The sequence below is a fragment of the Sceloporus occidentalis genome, unplaced genomic scaffold, assembly GCF_023333645.1.
Source record: "Sceloporus occidentalis isolate IW3139 unplaced genomic scaffold, rSceOcc1.0.p SCAF_8, whole genome shotgun sequence".
In the NCBI taxonomy this organism is placed as follows: Eukaryota; Metazoa; Chordata; class Lepidosauria; order Squamata; family Phrynosomatidae; genus Sceloporus; species Sceloporus occidentalis.
In genome coordinates this window covers 48,618,003-48,637,918 of record NW_028316988.1, presented here as the reverse complement: position 1 = coordinate 48,637,918, position 19,916 = coordinate 48,618,003, and the positions used below count along the sequence as shown (strand labels likewise).

The 19,916-nt window shown below is 41.7% G+C and overlaps 1 protein-coding gene across 2 annotated transcripts in view; it reads left to right on the top strand.

Annotated features, from left to right (window-relative positions):
• NHSL2 (NHS like 2) overlaps positions 1 to 7,213 on the top strand; it is a 56,100-nt gene extending 48,887 nt beyond the window's left edge. The window contains exons 7-8 of one of the 2 annotated variants that reach the window (XM_089536610.1): positions 2,004 to 2,136; positions 4,410 to 7,213. In XM_089536610.1, coding sequence (XP_089392736.1) covers positions 2,004 to 2,136; positions 4,410 to 4,713 — 437 coding nt within the window. In that variant the 3' untranslated portion in view covers positions 4,714 to 7,213. The remainder of the gene's footprint in view (positions 1 to 2,003; positions 2,137 to 4,409) is intronic. The other variant, XM_089536611.1, reaches the window with a different exon arrangement.
• The last annotated feature ends 12,703 nt before the right edge of the window (positions 7,214 to 19,916 follow it).

The window sequence follows — 19,916 nt, the reverse complement described above, 5'->3', positions numbered from 1 at the left end:
GCAAGGTTTCCTCTTCACCACAACTCACTATTCATGTTCACAGTAGCAGGAGGAGTCATGTGGCAGGCTGTCGGGTTTTTTGCACTCCCAGTGCCTTGCAGCCATTTCCCATTTCCTGGCATGTGCTTCCTGAATCAGCTACCTCATACTATGGTGAATATCACACGGAGGCTTACCGTGGCTAAATCATTCCCAAAGCTCATGGGTATGATAGCCACTTATGCTTGCCTCCCATGATTTAATCGTCATTGAAGTGTCCCACTTCTCTCCCATCATAATAGTGTTCAGGGAGCAGCCATTTTGATGACAAGAGAGAAGCAGGACACCTCGATGACGATTAAATCATAGGAAGCAAGTGTGATTGGCTATCACACCCATGTGCTTTGGGAATGATATAGCCACATTTTAGCCATGGTAAGCCTCCATGTGATAATGACCTATGCTTAGCAATAGTTTGCTAGCCCCAAGCAGTAGAAGAGTTTGGGTTGAGGCCACAGCTCCATGGGACAGCAAAATCAAGCTCAGTTTTGAACTGATGATTTTCAACCAAGAGAGAAAGGTACCATTGAGACATCCTAGAATTCATTGTTCACTTAGGATTGAGCTGTATGTGATGCAGCGAGGCCTGCAATTAGGATGTCTCACTTAAAGGGAGTAAAAATGAATTTGCAGTCCCATGAAACTGCTTTGAAGATTAGCACTCTGAAAATCTATTCTAACCCAGGTATAACTGATCATTCAGCCTCCAGATGTGTTACATTACAATTCCCATCATCCTCAGACAGAGCAGTGGGCTTGCAGGGCAGGATGTCTGGGAAGAGAGTGACACTTTAGAGTTCTGCTCACAGTCTTTCTCTCTTCACTCATTCCTGTAATGTTATAGCAGTTTCAGGAGACAAGAGGCATGATCTGGATCTAAGTAGAAGGCAAGGGAGAAAAGATGTAATCTTTCTTAGATTGGCACTTCCTTAATCTTCAAAGTGTATCTAGTTTGGGTCTTCAGCAAACTATATTTTAGGAAGCTGTTGTAATTGCATTCAGCTGACTGTGCTTCACAGGACCTTTTCCAAACTTTGCAGTAAGTGCATCAAGATCTGTGTTATTGTATGAGGATCCTTGGTGGCAAAGCAGGCATGTTTGAACATGACCTGTACCCACTTTAGATCTATATATAGTTTGGGCAAACACATTATGGCCAAGATCCTGTATGCAACAAGTTTAATGTAATAGTTCCACATGTGGTACTATGTCACATTTGAGCTCTCAGAACCCATACAACTTATTTAGCTGCTGATCCCCTGCCCCTTGGTCGCTATTTTATGAAGGGTGCTGGGGCTGGGGGAGGTCCCTGTATCCAGATGCAGAATGATTTCATCATCTGCCAAGATCCACTGGAATCTCTTTGAGGTCTCTGCAGAGGATATAATCAGTCTGTCTCTGGCTATAGAAACACAGGTCCAAAACTCACTGCAGAAATAATAAAGTTTGAGACCCCTTGAACTGCCGTGCCTCAGTGCTAGGGAATCCTGGTATTTTTAGTTTGTTGTAGCAGCAGAGCTCTTTGACAGAGAAGGCTAAATGTCTCATAATACTACAGTTCCCCGAATTCCATAGCATTGAACCAGGGCAATTAAAATGATCTCAAACTGGCTTATTTCTGCAGTGTGTTTTGGACCACAGTCAGACTTTTCTTTTATCTCCACCAGCCACAGAATGACCATGGAAGACGGTTGCTGCAGCGAAATGGTCTGGCGGGGCAGATTTTGGTTGCTGCAGAGGATGGAAGAGAATACCAACCTCCGCAATGACCAAAAAAAAAGGGGGGGCATGCATAGTTGTAAGGTAGAATCATGTTTGCACATGCAACTAACAGGATGCCAGTCATTATCTCACCTGGTATGTTATGGAAGTGTTCCATCTTTTTAAGTTAATTTTCCAGTTTTTAAATCTCAGTGGCAGGAATCAACCTGTTTTTGCCAAGATTCTCACTTTCTTTCCTTCAGGGAATTCCATGGACTTGAGAGCTGAAGAGAAAAGCTTTGTCATTGATAAAACAGCTGAGTCCATAACGGAGGAGGATGACGATGTGTTTATGACATCTCGAACCACTGAGGATTTATTTACTGTCATTCACAGGTGGGGGCTCATCTTAAGAGCTGACAGCTCCTCTGGAGACCTAGTGTACATTGCTCACACCACCTTTTTACCCTTCCCTCCACAGCCAGACAACAAGAGGTCTGTCTTGTGAGAAAAGGACCTCTTTGGCGTGCGTCATCTCCCTGCTCCTTCAGTTCATATCTGTTTACTTTGCCAGAAGTAATACAGCAGTAGAGGCTTTTTAAAAATTATTTCCACATTAGTATGTTAGTCTTACTTTTTAGCCAGAAAAACTCCCATAGTGTCTTGCAGATCAGTAAATCTTCAGATTATGCTCTTAAAAAGAAATGGCACAGGAGGAAAGAAAGAAGTGGACAGAAAACCAAAACAAGGTTCTTGTAATGACTAGCCGGAATACAACTGGACATTGTTGGTCTTCATATCAGGACTAGTTGGAATGGATACAGTTCAAAAAGAAAAGGTCTTTCAGCTGAGATAGTGGAGTGGTCTTGCCTCCTGTGTCTCAGAAGGTAGTGAACTAGAATTTGTGTCTAGTGTAAACCAGAGCTTGGAAAAGTGACTCTTCTGGTGGGCAGAGTCCAAAAAAGTAACTTTTCCATGTCCTGGTGTAGAATCTGGAAGGAGAGCTGCTGAACTAGCTAGGTTGTGATGCATCTCCCTGCCTCCTCCTATGAGATTTCATCAGGCAGCAGTCATATGTATTTTGTGCTGATAGCTTATAAAACTACAAACATACGCATTTAAAAAATTTTTAAAATGGGAGGGTTTTAACATCTTCACCTCATTTTGGGTTCTGTGTTTGTCACATAATTAGAGTTTACTTTGATTTAAGGGACATACAGCCCCATGAGAAGAAGGTCAGCTTATTGCTGTCCAGGGCATGGGAAAGTTATATTTCAACTTTCCCAAATCTCCAGTAGCCGTCCTGGTTGAAGATTTTGGGAGCTGTAGTTCACAAATAATTCAGCATGTTCTGTGACTATCCATACATCAAATTAATAGCCAGTTCTCATTAAAAAAAAAGTCTTGTTGCCCCCTAGAAAGAATTTAACAATTTCCAGGTTGCTTCTGTGCAAGGTGATTTTTTTAATGCAATAGATATTACTTTTTACAACATTTGCATTACAGCCATTGATCAGTCATTGTCTTTCTGTGTTTTCCATGTGATTCTTTCATCTTTTTTTCACACCACAGAAAATCTGACTTTTTGGAAAAGAACAGAACAGTAGCGCAGTCACCAGAAGTACTTAGCCCTGCTTCAGAGGAGACAGAAAGAGATTTTAAATTATAATATCAATGCAAAAATATGAAAAGATGCATATAATAGTGTTAAAGTGAAACTGCTTTTAAAACTGATTGTTACAAGCATAAACTGTATCTCTCTGCCCTACTAGACAGTTTGAACAGTACTAGCAGTGTGAAATAGGAATTGTTTTGCAATCTGCATTTTCCCCATTTGGTTTAAAACACTTTCCACATTTTTATATATCTTGGAAGTGATCAGAAAGCAGTGGTCACATAAATAAGTGCCTTAACACAAATCAAATAACGGAGAGATGGTGACAAAATGTTTTCAAAACACGTTTTTGTTTTATTATTCAAGATGCCAAAATGAATTGTTCTTTTCCCAACTACCTGAATATATCATGTCAACCAGAGTAAAAAACAAGAACACAGTACCTTTGGAGATGCAGAAAGCCAGCTGCAATTCCATTTTTATTTAATTATTCATTTGTCTATGAGTATTTATATACAGCTAACATCTGGAGATTTAAAAGTTATCTACAAGAATTACAAAATATGAAATATAAGGCAAACCATAAAGTTAATAAGCAGTATCTATATTATCCATAACAATAACACATGCGATGGTGAATACTAGTTGGGCTTGCAGACATAGATATGCATTCAACATACACCTAAAAATGAGACTTGTTGGAGTATGTCTTATACTGGGAGGCAAAAGAATGCCACATAGGGGATACCTCCATATTAAATCGCTACTCTGCTTGTAGCCTAGATGAGAAGAGCAATGGTAGGGTCACACTTTTTGGAAACACCCATAGCACACCACAGAATTCTATATACCAGCCTCCACCACAGTAGTGTCTTCTTGGCTACCAACCCATCACTGTAGATTGATATAGCCAGCTCTGGGATATTGAAAAAGCATAGAAAAACCAGGCAGCCACTAAATATTGGTGTATTGGAGAAGGCCAGATTGGCATCACTGGGCTAGTGCTATTCTTTTTCATCCCAAATAGTATTCTGATTAATGTCTCTCTTTACAGATCCAAACGGAAGCTACTGGGATGGAAAGAACCCAGCGATGCCTTTGGTAATCGGCAGAATGTGCAGATGCCCTCAAAGAGTGCAGGAGGGTCCCTGAGCAATGACAGCCTTGTGGGCATCACAAGAGCCTCCAACAAGAATGAAGACTTTAAGGCTCTCCTTCAGAAGAAAGGCGGCAAGGGCAGCGCAGGCATGCGCACATCTGCGGCTGAATTACTCAAGACCACCAACCCTTTGGCTCGAAGGGTCATGACTGAGTTTACTGTGGATGGGACCCTCCAAGGCCCTAAAGCCCAGCCATGAGTAGGTTTTGAATAAGCTTTGTCTCTTCACACCAAGCCGTAAACCGTCCCAGGTTGGTGGTCAAGGTGAAACTGCTTATCTTGGGGAGTTTTGACAAAACCAGTCTTTGTTGATTTGCTGGCAGCGGCTAAACCTTTTGTGGGGCAGGGAAAGAGACTCCGGATTATTATTTTTTAAAGTGTCTTAAATGTAGAGCACACCCATCCCATATGGAATCTGTCACACCTCTTTGCTCTTAAGGAGAGAAGTTTAATTTGCTTTGCTTGCTTGGAAGAAGGACCTACGACATGGATGTTCCTATGATGGGCAGTCATAGGTTGGTGTCAAATGTTCCAGCATCTTCCCCAATTGCATGAGGAGCAGAATACTTTTCTCTCTCCCTTTCCAGGGCTACAGATTGGGTCCTCTCTCCTGATTTCCTCTCTGCAGTGAAGCTAATTTGGAACAGTTTGGTTTCTTTGGCATGTGGTACTTCCAGTGCTTGTATGATACAATAGACATCTATTGTGGCTTCTTTTCTTTTCTGTTTTTAATTTCCCCTTTGGAATCAGATCTTATCCTTTCTTTCTTTCTTTCTATTAGTTTTGACTACAAAGCTCCTAGGAGGTTGGAAACTGGCCACTTAGGAAGATGAGGCTGAAAAGCAGGGCAGGTGCTGTTCAAGCCAAAAAACACTGTTCTTGGGGAGGAAAGATCATTATGTTTGATGCTCACCTTATGTGTCCAAAGAACAAGTCTGGTATACATAACTTTTAGTTGCCAAGGCTCTGCCTTGGCAGGCCACCCCTGCTACCAAAGCTTGTTAGCATATTGTCCAGTGGTCCGACAGTCCAGAATTTACAAAATCCTCAATGTTGGTCTCATCATCCATGCACCTTAACATTTTGATAGTGACCCTAGAAAAGTAAAAATCTTTGTTTAGATTTCTGGCAAGCTGGCACTTGAAAAATTGATGGCAAATTAGGTTGTTCGTCCTTTTCCTTCCTTCCTTCCTTCCTTCCTTCCTTCCTTCCTTCCTTCAAACAAAATTGAAAGCAATCACTAAGGAATATGGGACATAGTTTTCTTTTCTTTTTTTCTTTAGTCCTGACAAATAATTGGAGCCCAAACTCAGTCATAAAATTAACAGGCTTCATTATTCCACAGAACTGATAGTAGACCAGATCACAGCAAATAGTATTTGTGGCTCTTTCCTAAGCTACAGCATTTGCCTTAACAGAAATGGGCTCTGGGTAGATGTAAACAGTGGGCGAACCCTTTCCAGAATGTCTTTAAATGCCTGTTGTTGTGCATTGTTTGGAAAAGTGGATCTGTGCTTGAATAGTACCCTTATTGGAGTCAATGGTATGTTATTCTTCTTTTAGAGAAAAGTCACAGGGACGCTAAATATAATGGTTAAAATAGCTGTATCCTGGGAGGAGTCTTACTCTCCATGAATTTTTGTTGCAGATGTTCCTAGAATACCTCATTGTTCCAAATTAAGTTAAGGGAAGCTGCATCCCCATGAATGGGCTGGATGTGATATTTACATCTTGGGTGTGCAAGGGCTAAAGTCTTTTGTATTCTGCCTTGGGTCAGTGTCCTAGGACTGCATCTTATTTAAGCCACACACAAACTGTCTTCTGTGTCTGTGAATGATCCATAGCTTCTCACTGCCCAGAAAAGAAATTCTAAAAATTGCTTGCTGCCAACAATTCTGGCAGAAAAAGATAACAAGCTGCAGGACAGTCAGCATATTTTAATTCTTGGTAAGTTCTGAAATATGATTTTCTTTTTAAACCACTATGTTTCCTCAGAGTTCATTTATTGCTACTGCAGAATGTCAAAATGCAAAAAAGATCTTCTCTGATTGGTGGCCTAGAGTTTCCTAATGAAAGTTACAGTGCGCCCTTGGCTTACATGGAGGATCTGTTCCAGACCCCCTGCGTAAGCTGAATAGCGCGTAAGCTCAAGTCCCATTTGATTGAATGGGGCTCGTACTCGTGGCGTGGGAGAGTGCGTGCGGCATGGGCGCGCAAACCATTCATTCTCCTGTCTCGCAGCTTCTGTGTAAGCTGGAAGCTGCATATGGGGTGCCCGCCTATAGCGCAGGTGCACTGTACTTGTTTGTTATATATATACGGTTTGGATTTTGTGGGATTTGGATTTGGCATGAAGCAATCCCTGTGGAAAGAGTTATTATTCAAAATTCAGTTAGTCATGAGGCTGCTCTGTTCTGTGACATGGGCCATCTCTGAACAGAATAGGGAAAAACGTTCCCGCTCTGATCCCGCACTGACCTGTGTAGATGATGCATAGAGTGAGAAGGGGTGGAACATAGGTCCAGTCCATGCTCCAGGGTGATTCTTAGGAGTCCGGCTGGAAACTATGGAGAATCTCCTGGGCACACAGACTGCAGGGGCAAGGGGAGAACTGTTAACAGGTGGCCAGAAGGAAGCACCCTTGGCCAGCTGAACCACTGACTTAGGGAGTATGCAGACATTGCTGCCTGTATTGGCCTGTTGTGGATGCTGGTTGTGTGCACAGCTCATCCTCCCTGCAGATCTGAAAGCCCTGATGGTAAAGTTGGTTTTTTCCTATCAGTGCAGACATGGCCTAAATCTTATGGGATTGTGATATAAGCATTAATGGACCAGAGTTCATTTAATCTCATACATGAAGTGGTTTACTCAGTTAATACAGAAAGAGAAAAGCAGACAGGTATGAATAGTAAGAAGGAGAAAATGTAAAAACGGGGAGCTAGATGATATGTAATGCAAGGCATACAGTCTCTAAATTCTATGCAGTATTTAAATATACTGCATAGATAAACATCATTCACAAAAGTTGTAACCAGAAATTACACAATCCTTCTTAATTGAGCTTTGTTAGTATATATGTATTTGCCAACTATTTATCTTTTGATCAAGAATGAGATGTCAGGTAGCTTAAGTCCACAAAACATATGCTGTCAGAAATTGTTTAGCCTTTAAAACCACACAGAGTGCTTAGTTTTCCTCAATAAATTCTTGTTTCCATAGTAGAGATGGGTCACTCTGTCCCTCCAGATGTTGTTGGCCAGCAACTCCCAGCATCCCTCACCACAGTATGATGGGGGTTGTGGTCCATCTGTCCAGTGAGTAGGGATGGTTGGAGTTGCAGTTCATAAGTATACAGAGGATCTTGCCTGTTATAGAAAAAAGCCAGTTTGCAATTCTGGGAACTGTATTTTTTTAAAACAACAACAACAACCAACTTTTCCAAGCTGCCAGCATGACAAAGGAGCAGAAAAAAACAAAGGGATCATGCATATGAGCGCTGGCTTGATTCTCAGTACCTGAAGACACAAAAGGTATGGAGCAGGTTTTACTATAGATTTCATGGGATCTCAAGGATAAGGAGAATATGGTCCCTAAAATGTTGTTGTCCTGCAACTCCCATCCTCACTATTGACTATGCTGGCTAGGACTGATGGGAGCTGCAGTCCAACACGTTTCCTACCCCTGACTTAAGAACTCTTTTTCTTCAGAATGAAACAAAAACTATCCCACAACATAAAGCAGCAGATTTCCAGCGCTGTTGTCTTTTGGGCAAAGTTTGCCCTCAGCTCTTCTAGCTGAGGATTCTGCAAAGGGTTACTTTCAGCTTTGTATATATGCATGCAATGTGGTGGTGTGTAGGGTAAATGGAACAATATGTAGCACATGAATATGCACACCCCTGGGATTCTCACAGTATACAAGCTCCCTCTCTCTCTAACACACATCCTGTCAGTTCTTATCTGCAATTCATGGCTTTTATCATATCTGCAATTCATAGCCATTGTCACTGGCAGCTTCCTGGCTATTTCCTTTCCCCTAATCCATTTTTAATAGATGATTGGCACTCCTCCCCTCTTTTTTATTGCATATTTACTGTGTCTTGAGCCTCTTTCATATTCACACAAATTAATGGCCTTGTAGTGAGTGCCCAGAGGATTACTCCAACCCCAAATCTCTGTTCTTCCTTCCCTCTGCCCTGTGATTCTTCTCTTGGCACAGTTAATTGTGTCCCATTTTTGATCACTGCCTCCTCCCTGCCCTACTCAGATAACTAGTGTTAGGGTTTCTGCCATTTGGACAAGAGGTAATGCAAGTAGAAAAAGCTTATGTTTCTTTCTGGGTGTAAATTCTATCATGAGAAATGTCCCACTGTGGCAACTTGTCCATTTAATGTGATGTACCAGTAGCATCTGAATTCCCAGTCTGACACACTGGAACATCGTCCCAAATTCCACTTCTTCATAGAATCAGGGGTATGTGGAGGGCAAGGTGTTTGAAAATATATCACAAAATGGAGAATTTGAGAAGCAAATATCAAGTATTCATTTTCTCCAGCCCCTGTTTTTCTTTGTATGTTTAACACATGCACCTTCCTATTAGGTTCCTTTTGATACAACTTTTGTTCAGAGGTTATTGAGAGCTTTTCTTTTCTCTCAGTTTTGTGAATTTAACCTGGAATGGAACTGGTAAAAAAGTAGAAGATACGCTTTCTTAAAATTTCTTAAAATCCCCTTTAAAAATAATTTTCAAAAGTAACTAGTGAACACGACATCACATTCCCACTTCATTATTTGTTGTTGTTAGCTGCCCCCGAATCTGTTCCGACTCATAGTTACCCTGTGGATGCAACATCTCCAAGAATCCCCATCTTCCACTGCCTTACCCAGATGCTGCAAGTCCTTAACCATAAACCCTCTAATCAAGTCTATCCATCTGGTTTGTGGTCTTCCTTTCTTTCTTCTGTCCTCTACCTTCTCTAGCATTATTGTTTTTTCTAGTGATCCATGCCTTCTCATAATGTGGCCAGAGTATAATATTCTCAACTTGATCATCTTACTTTCCCTCTTCCAAAGTAATTTATTATAGGTAGCGGTTGGTTGTGACTTGCTGCTCCCAAACTCTAAGTAGGGGATCAGAGAGGAAGATGAGGTTTGCAGCTGAACATATCTGGAGAGTGCCAAGCTGGGGAAGTCTGTTTTTAAGCATTACACCCAAACACAGTATGGCTGATATTCTAGATAGTTGAGTATAGCGCAAAGGTTTCATACATAGGAATCTACTGTTGCTCCCCTGTTACCACTCTGGGACTCAACTTTTGTTGAACTGTGATACCTTTCTCCCACATAGCCATTCCTTTGCTGTTGGAGAATGAGGGAAAGAGAGGAGCATCTGGCTAGATCTGCATAGCCAGGTACAGACTGAGGATTACTTCTGCTAAGATCCACTGGGATCCTCCAGAGGACTCAGTTGATAGAGTCAGCAATTTTTGTCTGGCTATGGAAACATAGCTAGACATCTCTCTGATCCCCTCTAGTCTCCACTAGCAATGGAATTGTCCTGGGGAAGGGGGCTACTACATTGCAAGGATAAGTTGTGGGGTGGTTGCTTTGAACACTACAGATGAATGTAGCCTTGTACATATCACTAACAAGATGCTGACCCAAGCCTGACAACAGTGTGCATTGGATAGCTGGGACACAAGGAGAATCTCCCTGCTTGGTTAGCATAGTGTGATTTTTATCATTGCCAAGTAGTGGCCATAATGAAGCAAGAAAATAGCTGTAGTAATGTGAAGTCAAAGGCTTTCACGGCCGGTGTCCATAGTTTTCTGTGGGTTTTTTGGGCTATGTGGCCACATTCTGAAAGAATTTATTCCTGATGCAGGCGAAACGTCTTCCAGAATGCAGCCACATGGCCCAGAACACTCACAGAAAACTATAGCTATAGTAGTTTGCCAACAGGAAACAAAAATCAACCTGTCATTGATGAGCGTGAGTCTCTGTGTGTTATCGGTATCTACACATAATAAATGTGCAGAGAGGGCTTAATTTTATGTAACTCTGAATCAAGTTGTATGAAATTCAGTACATCCACTTCCAACATACGCAGTCTAATGCTGAGCTGACGTAAGACTTAATTTCCCTCCCTCCCCCCCTCTCTCTCTGGCATGAAAACTGGCTAAATCATGCACAATTGTTAGCAACAGCTGTGCCTCCATGGTTTTGGTCTTTTTTAGCAGGACTCTTACTCTCTGTAAACTCCCCACAAATCATGTTATAAAGCAGCCTTGCCTTTCCCAAGACAGCCCCCCCCCAGATGTGTTGGACTGTATGCTGGACTTCCATTTGTGCAAGAGAAGGATCTGGTTTAAATGGGGCTGGGTGGGAATATAGTTTCCTTACTGTAGCACCTTAATCACACCCAAACACTTACTCCACAGGGCTGTAAAAACCCTTCAGAGTTGGTTTTCCTCCAACTTGGGTGGCTGCATAGGAGGCAAAACTCCTAGTAATGTCCACTGGCGTCATGCTGGATTTCAGTCCAACTTTCATATTCCACATTAATGACGAGAGCTGGAGCCCAGCCCTTGGAAAAGGTTGCTGTAAATGGGGAATGCACAAATAATGAGTGAGTTGTTGCTTTGCTGCAGCGCTGTTTTAGCTGTCTTGGAGCTCTTCTTCTTAACACCAAACTGCATGTTGCATCAGAGAGTAGGGATGAAATGGTGTCATGACAGATGGCCATATATAGGTTAGAAGAAGAAGGGGGAAAAGGAAATCTGAATTAGAAACAGTTGGTATCTTTGGATCTTTCACAGGTGCTAAACTGCTAAAGGGAAACTGCACTCAAAACAAGTGGGCCTAAAGATTAACCACACTGAGCTTGAAGAAACATGCTGGCTTTGTGACATCCCTTGGAAAAACTCAATTTAAGGAAGGGCACCCTTTTCTTGCAATAGGTCAGGAAGCTTGGCTTGTTCCATCTCCCTCCTGGAGCTTACCCAACATTATTTTGAAATGGTTGAGTCAGCTTAGTTCCATGCATTCTTCACAGTTAGCAGTGACCATTTTCCTTCTCTTTTTCCTGGAAGTGAGCATGGCTTTCCCATCTGAAATTAACCAAAAATGTGTCTCTTGGGCTGCATCCAAACTGCAGAAAAATCCACTTTGATTCTGCTTTAACTGCCCTGGCTCAGTGCTACGGAATTTGGGGAATTCTAGTTTGTTGTGGCCCCAGAGTGGAGCAAGCATTCCCAGAATTCCATAGCATTGAGCCAGGACAGTTAACGCAGTGTCAAACTGGATTATTTCTGCAGTGTGGATGCAGCCTTGGAGAAAACTAACTATCCTAGTGGGTCCACAAAGACTACCACAGGTCAACAGGCAATGAAAAAAGGTGGAGTAAAATATTTTAATGATTGTAATAGTTACTCTTAGAGTAACTTTTTTTATGGGTGCTTGCTTTGGTTTTTGAAAGAGAACTTCCCCAGAAATTGTATTATTTTACTTATTTAGAGTATTTGTACCCTGCTCTTCAGCCACAAGGGCTCTCAAGATTTCTTACAGATTGTTCATTTGACACTTTCTTGGCTTCAAGCTTAACATCTAAATACGCAAGGATGGCAGATATTGCTGGTTCGTCTCTCCCTCTGAGGCCAGGGCAATGGCAGTTGGGATGAAGTTGAAACTTTTTTTCTTCCTAAAAATGACAGATTTGACCTTCCAGGCCCAGGGATTTGCATTGCAAAACCTGTCAGAAGTCTGACTTTCAGTCCCAGTATAGCGAGGCTGTATTAGGGTTGTTGAGAGTGTGGTGTACTGGTTTGTGTGTTGGACTACGACTCTGGAGACCAGAGTTCAAATCCCTACTCAGCCATAAAAACCCACTGAATCATTTTCAGCAAGTCACATTCTCTCTGTCTTAGTAGGCAATGTCAAGCTCTTTTTAAAGTATTTAGTTTCTTGTAATTAATCGATTTTGGTAAAACATACATTCTGATTGCAGCATAGTAAAATATTTCATCCTTTTAGTGATATAACTAACTTTTACTGTTTTTTTTTTTAATAGTTGCAAAGGTATGGCCTCACTAGATGGTGGGAGAAGGTATATGATACCATTCACATGGCTTGTGCTGAGCCTCATGCTCTGTTGTTAAGGTGAAATAGGTGTTTTGCACCACACTCCCAACAGCATTTCAATTTTAAGAAGTAACTAAAATAATGAGTTACTTTTGGACAATACATGTTGTTACTCTTAAATAATGGGTGTAACAGTAACATACCTAAAGCCTTGGGGCTGTACCTTCTCCTAATTTCTTGTTAAAAAGAACAATGTTCCAAGCGCAAATGTTAACAATAATTGTCTTGCTAAAATGGATGAATTATTATGGATTATGGCGGATTAATGAATCAGCTATAACAGAAACACCTTGCGTGATGCCAACAGGATTTTAGCTTTTTCAGCTCTTCTGACCAGTTACCTTCCTTTTATTTTGTTAACCTATTTCTCGAAATTTCATGGCCTTCCTCCTTTTGCAGAGACTAAAGCCAAAACCAACAGGGAGTTTTTCAGCCTCCCTTTCCTATTCAATGCCTGTCTCTCCTTTCTGCACGGAGCACTTTGGTGACAGTGTCATCCTCAGAAAGAACCAAGCTCCTTTCTATTAATATTCCTTTGTCTCCCAGGAGGTGTTACCTGCCCCTTCTGCTCAGATGAACCAGAACTTGCTTGAAAATGCATTTGGCTGTGGTTGATTCCTCGGCTTGCTTGGCTTTAATTACATGTTCCTCCAAGCTGTTGCCATGGATTTGCACAATTAGGGTTGTAATTAATGTTCCAGCTCAGATGTTAAGATAAAAAATGTCCATGCTTCATTTGTTGTGAGATGATTCCCCACCACCACATACCCACTTCTGTTTTTGCTTTTCTCCAAGGAGGCTGGAAATGTGCAAAATAATTTTGGCAGGGGAGCTTCTTTCCTTTTGGAGGTCATCTCGATGTGGCTTTTCTATCCCATCCCTCCCAGGCCAGGGCCAGTACTGAATTTAGTTGGCTCCAGAGTGACCAAACATCCTCCTTTTCCAGGAAATATCCTACATTTCAACCTTCTGCCCAGGAGGAACATTATATCCACCATTTTGAGCATGACTAGGAAAGATGTCCTTGTTATCCGCTGGAGTTTGGTTCCAGGACCCCCGGTGGATAATAAAATCTGTGGATACTCAAGTCCCATTAAATATAGTGGCATAGTAAAATGGTATCTCTTATATAAAATATGCAAAATCAAGGTTTGCTTTTGGGAATTTTAATATTTTAAAGACGTGGATACTTGACTCTGTGGATAAAGAATCCGTGGATAAGGAGGGCCAACTGTATTTGGTAATAGCTTCTATTTCTCTCGAATGTCCTGCATTTTACGGCGCCTTGTCCTCCTTTGTGGTTAGGATATCTTGTCACCTTGGTTGAATCCAGCAAATAACTGACATTTCTGGCTACTCTCTTCCTCATCACAGACACTTTCCAAAAGAGGCTTCCAAAGTTAGGGTTAAGGGCAGTTCACAGGGTGGAAAGGTGATGAAAAGGATGATGTGTGTTTCTTGTTAGAAAAAGAAAGAGGTTCTGCACTGAGCCAAGCTGCATCTTGCTGGGCCTGTCTGAATGATGTTGTGAACTGCACAATTCTGGGCCTAGAAAATGATCTCATGCTCATAATCTGATGTGCAGAATTGTACATGTGGGTGTCAGTCAATCCATCTGTCTAGCTTTCTGTCTTAAAAGCACATAGAAAAGTGCACTTGTTGTGTGCCGTCAAGTCATTTCTGACTTACAGTGACCCTAAGGCAACTCTGTCATGGGGTTTCCTTGCCAGAATATGTTCAGAGGGAATCTGTCCTTGCCTTCTTCAGTGTCCTAGTCCAATACTCAAACCACTGCACCTCTCTGGTTCTTACAAAAGTGCACTAGTGCTAATTCATTTTCCATAGGCTTCTTTCAGAGATTGTAAGTAATGAGAAGCATATATTTAATTACTTGTAATGAATTACCTTTATTTTGTAATGAGGGGGGTGAACATTTCAGAAGTGGGAATAATGTTTAGGGGTAACAAGTAACATTTTCTAATTGCATTTCAGTTGCATTCTAAATTTTAGTTGCAATGGCATTATTCCAAGAGACACACTCAGCTGAATTTTTAAAGGTTTTATACCATTCTCTTATCAATCCTAAATTGATAACAACAAAAAAATTTGAGCAGTGCACTAAATTAACATTGTAATTTTAGCAGTGATGAAGGGCTGTGGTGAGATTTGTGACAAGGTACATAAGAAATTACTTTAAAAAATAGTCTGAGCTCTAGTTTCTTCTACAATCATAGGAAGTTTTCTTGCCAATTCAGTGCATATGTGTTCAGTTAAACACACAAATACTCAGATTTGTCCCCACATGGTGGCTGCTTACTTTTCTTCCACATGGATCTTCCTCCCCTCACTGGCATCATCACCCTGTTAGTCTTTTTTCTATACATCTTTATCCCTAGAGGCTTTCCCATTTGGAGTTCTCCATCATTGTTTTAGTCAGAGCCAGCCAGCATGGCATAGTAGTTTGAGCATTGGACTAGGACTCTAGAGACCAGGGTTCAAATGCCAGCTCAGCCATGTAAACCCACTAGGTGACCTTAGGCAAGTCACACTTTCTCAGCCTCAGAGGATGGCAATGGCAAACACTCTCTGAAGAAACTCACCAAGAAAACCCCATGATAGGTTTGCCTTTGGGTCACCATAGGTTGGAGATGACATGAAGGCAAACAGCAACAGCAAAAGGCACCTAAAAGACAGCATCCGCCCATACAAATATGTTTTGTTCACAAAGTTCTACTTGATAATTCTTTTCCTGTGTCAGGTCAATAACTGTGGCCTGGCTGCTGGGGAAACAGAAGAAAGCCTCTTTGTTGTAGCCCTGTCTAGGTTTAGAGAACAATACCTAAAACAGTCTAACTTTCTCTTGCCTTTTGCTAAATATCAGCCAATACCTTTACCAGTTATTGGCCCAAATCCTATTTTTATTCCCAACTAGAGCAGAACCTCTCAATTGGGTGGATTTTCTAAGACAGTGTTCTTATTCTTAGCACTGAGGCATTAACCTCATGGCCCACCAGGTACTATTGGACAGCAGCTCCCACCATTCTTCACCATTGGCTATGCCAGCTAAGAACGATGGAGAATGGCTTCAGTTTCCAATAACATCTAGAAGGCCGCCATTTGCCCACCTCTGTTTTAGAAATGGCCTTGGTTTTTCCAAACAAGAAGCACAAGATAGGCACACAGTCTAACCCCGATGCCATCAATTGTTAGGAGAGAAGATTACTCTTTAGTTTGTGTGTAGTATGTGGCATTCTCTGAGACTTTCTTGTTTACAGGTTTACCTCTTGGAGAATCACTGGCTTTTTCGTGGGGTAGAAAAGCCAAAACACTTCATGCGTGCAGGAACTGTAAGATGTGACCTAGCTACACAAGCAAGGCTTTGGCTTTCATTTAGCAGAATGATGCAGTGAAATTGCTCGCTACAGTTTTTAATTTATTCTTGCAGGGTTTTGACAGCCAGGGGAGAGGAGAGGCTTGTAGTCGTTATATGCCATCAAGTTGACTTTGGCTTGTGGCAGCCCTATGAATAAGAGACCTCCCAAAGTTCCTCTTGACAGCCCGTCGCAGATCTTGCAAATTCAGGAGCATGGATTTTGTAGGATTTTTTCTGTCTCCTGCCAAAATAACTTGGCTAGCTTCAGGTACTAACTACATGGGGGTCTTTGTTTGGACACAGAGGGGAGGGGGTAGTTTTGTAAATGAACTGATACCATGACACCATGACAACACACTGGATGCAGCGGGTAATAGAGTGTACCTTCATGGTACAGTGAAACACAAAAACCAGAAAGTGACTTCAGTGGAAACGAAATTTTAGGTTTTTGGCTTGATCAAGGAAAAAGATAAAGTTCTGATCATGCCAGGAATGGCTGCTGGTTTGTTTTGTTTTTCTCATGTGAGGGTATGTGTTGTGTGAATGGAACATGATAAGGTGTATATAACAAGCCATTAAAACCATACTGTTTTCAATTTCTGAATCCTCCCAGAGAAACAGTAGAAATGAAGGCTGTTGTTATTCTAATCCTTTCTCTGCTCTGCATTCTGAGCCTCTGGGGAGGCTGAGCATTAATTCTGCAGAACAGATTTTTGCACCTCTCAGGGTGCGTGGGCTGGTGTAATACAAAAGGGTGGGAGAAACTGGGCTGTTTGAACTCTCCTATTCTTCCTGACTTGCCTAGCCCTAGTAAAACTCAGGAATGTGCTGAAGTACCAATGATTATAAATCTAGATTCTATATATTTCTCAGAACTGGACCCCAGGAAGAGCTATCCAATTGAAGTGCCAGTTCCACCTTCTGTTCTTCATTTAAGTTGTGGTGGCAGGATCCATAGCCAATCTGTAGCATCATTGGTAAAAAGGGGATTGGCGCTAGAGTGTAGTGCAATGGGATTTGATGGATGTGGGAGATCCCCCTGCCTTGAATTTTGGTTAAGAAAAATTTGAAAGTGCATAGTAAACTTCCTAATCTTGAATGATGTCAGATTTTGGGGGGAATGGGTGGGGGTTATAAAAGGATTTGTGTTTTAACAAGTAAATACTTAGCCTTAGGGCCATAACTATCTATCAGAAAGGTTTAGCCACTATCCTCGTGGTCAGAATAACTATGGGCATAGGATGTGGCAGTAATCTAGGTGCCAAAGGCAAAATAGCCATGGGTACGATGTCAACAGGGGTGAGCAATGAAAGCCATCTCAGACCAAGGCCAACATTTTATTAGTGACATAAATTCCATGAATTCTTGCTTCACTGGAAAATATATTTACATTTGACAGGGTAAATGAAACATGTGTAAGTGTGGCTTATACATGTGTGTATCTCCTTTCGAACAGCATATGGATGGTGTGCACCATCCAGAACTTCTCCACGGCAAGCTCCAGGAGTGGCCATTGCACTTACTGATGGGAAGGGAAAGTTCAGACAATGAAGCAGCAAGTAGTCTGGGCTCTGAGGGGAAAGGGAAAGAGGGTGCACTCTATGTGCAAGTGCATACTAATTTCTTCCCCCCTCTGAACCAAGATCTGCTATTTCATCATCTGAGTTTTCTCTGCCCTCTCCATCAGTAAGCAGCAGTAGTCCCCCTTCAGGTTTGGTTATTGTCAGGGAAGAGAAAGGACACAGGGTAGGGAGAGAGCTGCATAGGCAGAACATTATGCTTCACATGCTTGAGGCAGGATCTCAGCTGAAATTGCCCCACTGGCTTCTGAGCAGCTTGGGAACTGGCCGGGTAGCTTTCTCTCCTGACAGAGACAGGGTTTGCTGCCATTCCTCCACTGACACTACACACCACTCAAAGATGTGCCTTATGCCAACATAGCAGAGCCTGCTGCCAGTGTAGGTCACTGACTGGATTCTAGCCTTTGGTTGCATTCTTATACTTAATTTCAGTAAGTATGTAAGTATAATTTTAAGTAATTAGAATTTCAGAAACTAACCCCCGTTGGAAACAATATGACTTATATCTGAACAGACTTGTAGAAGGTCATTTTTTTAAAACTATCAATGCTAAACATGGAGCTTTTTTCAGAACTTTTTGGAAACGTGCCATTCAAAATTTGAATACCTTCTGAAAATTTGTTTCAGCTTTAGGATTGCTGTTTTTGTATCACCAGTGGTTCTGGTTGCTAATGTTATTTTTTTGCCCCACTGGAAAATTTATTTACATTTGACAGGGTAAATGAAACAACATGGGTGCAGGTTCACCTTCCTTTTGGGGGGCCTTTGTAGGTTCTTTCAGCCTTATCTTTGAAACAGTTTTGTGTTTAATTTGCAAAGGTTTGTGCAGCTTTTGACAGTCCAGCCTAGTTGTGTGCCTGGCTTTGCCAATCTCCCCACTGGTGCCATTGAACCAAATCTCTTGTGTGCTTGTCCGCTTAAAACTCTCCCAGACCACAAGATGCCACCAAGACAACCAAGAGCAATTCATTACAGGAAGGGGAAAAACAAATGGGATGTGCAATCAGTTGGCAATGTTGATAAAGTATGTGCCATTGGCTCATTAGAATGTACCATTAGTGGGCCCACAGAATGAATGTGAAGAGGTTGTCGTCCTCCTTCTCCCAGTATGAAAAACAAAACCGTTGACCAGTTAGAATGTACTTGCAAATCTAATGTCTTTGTCAGAGCTGAATCATCACAGAAGACAGCAAAAAAGGTGTGTGTGTGTTGGGGGGGGGGTCTTATTCTTGAAGAAATGTATGTCATTTTCTCCCCAAAAGGGCTTTAAACAAGCACTTTGAAGACTCATCCTATGAATGTACTTTCCATACTCATAAACGTGAGACGCAAGTCAAAGCTCTCTTGCTTTTTGTAAAGCATCGCCACATGATCTGCAGTGAATTCTGAGACTTTGTTGCTGGGATGCATTGGAGCAAAACCACTGCCTGCATCTGTGGCCAAGAAGAAAATTTGAAATGCCATTAAACTTTGTATAGTGTTGCATAGGACTGCTCAGGAAAAAAAAATGAAATGAAAAGGAGAGGAAACAAAGTAGTCAGCAGTGGCTTAACCTTTACCTGCGTGTGCCACAATGGTGTCAAGGTTGCCAAACGCCTGCTTAGCAAGAGATTCTGCACTTTGGTTTCCCTTCAAAGAACTGCCTCAAAACCCACTTTGTTTTCCTCCTTTATAGCCGAAACTATTTTTTGGACTGCAACCGCAATGTTTGGTTACGCGAGGGTAAGTCTTACTGAACTCTGCTGGGCTTGCTTCTAAGCAAACATGTTTAGGATTGCACTGTACAGTATAATAGAAAATAACTTTTAATCTAGGCACCAAATCCTTAAAAGTATCAATATCCCTGTGTGGTAGAAGATGCGTGAACTATTTATTCTCATCCCCTCTGCTTGTAGAAAGGTCCATTTAAAAAAAAAAAACCCAAAAAGAGCAATGGTTCCCTTTGTCTTTTTGCAAGACTGTCTCTTTTAAGACTTATGTTTTCCTTGCTCTGCACCTAAGTGGATTAGACAGACTTTTTCTCCTGAGGCATTTCTGTACAGCCAAGGTAACCTAAGTCTCCTACCTATACTTTAGGATATTTCCAGATGGAGGCTCTTAACAGTACCAGTCTACAAAAGACAGTGACGCTATGCCATCTTTGCCTCCTTAATGGTGGCTTTGCAGTAAGAAAAAAGAAAAGCAAAAGTAGTCGTGTAGAAATGCAGAATGATAATGTGTCAAAGCCAACAGAGCTCTCCCTGACCCCATTGAATATTCCTTAAAGTAGGGTGATGGCACAATAAAAGCCTCATCTGGAAGCATTCTTAAT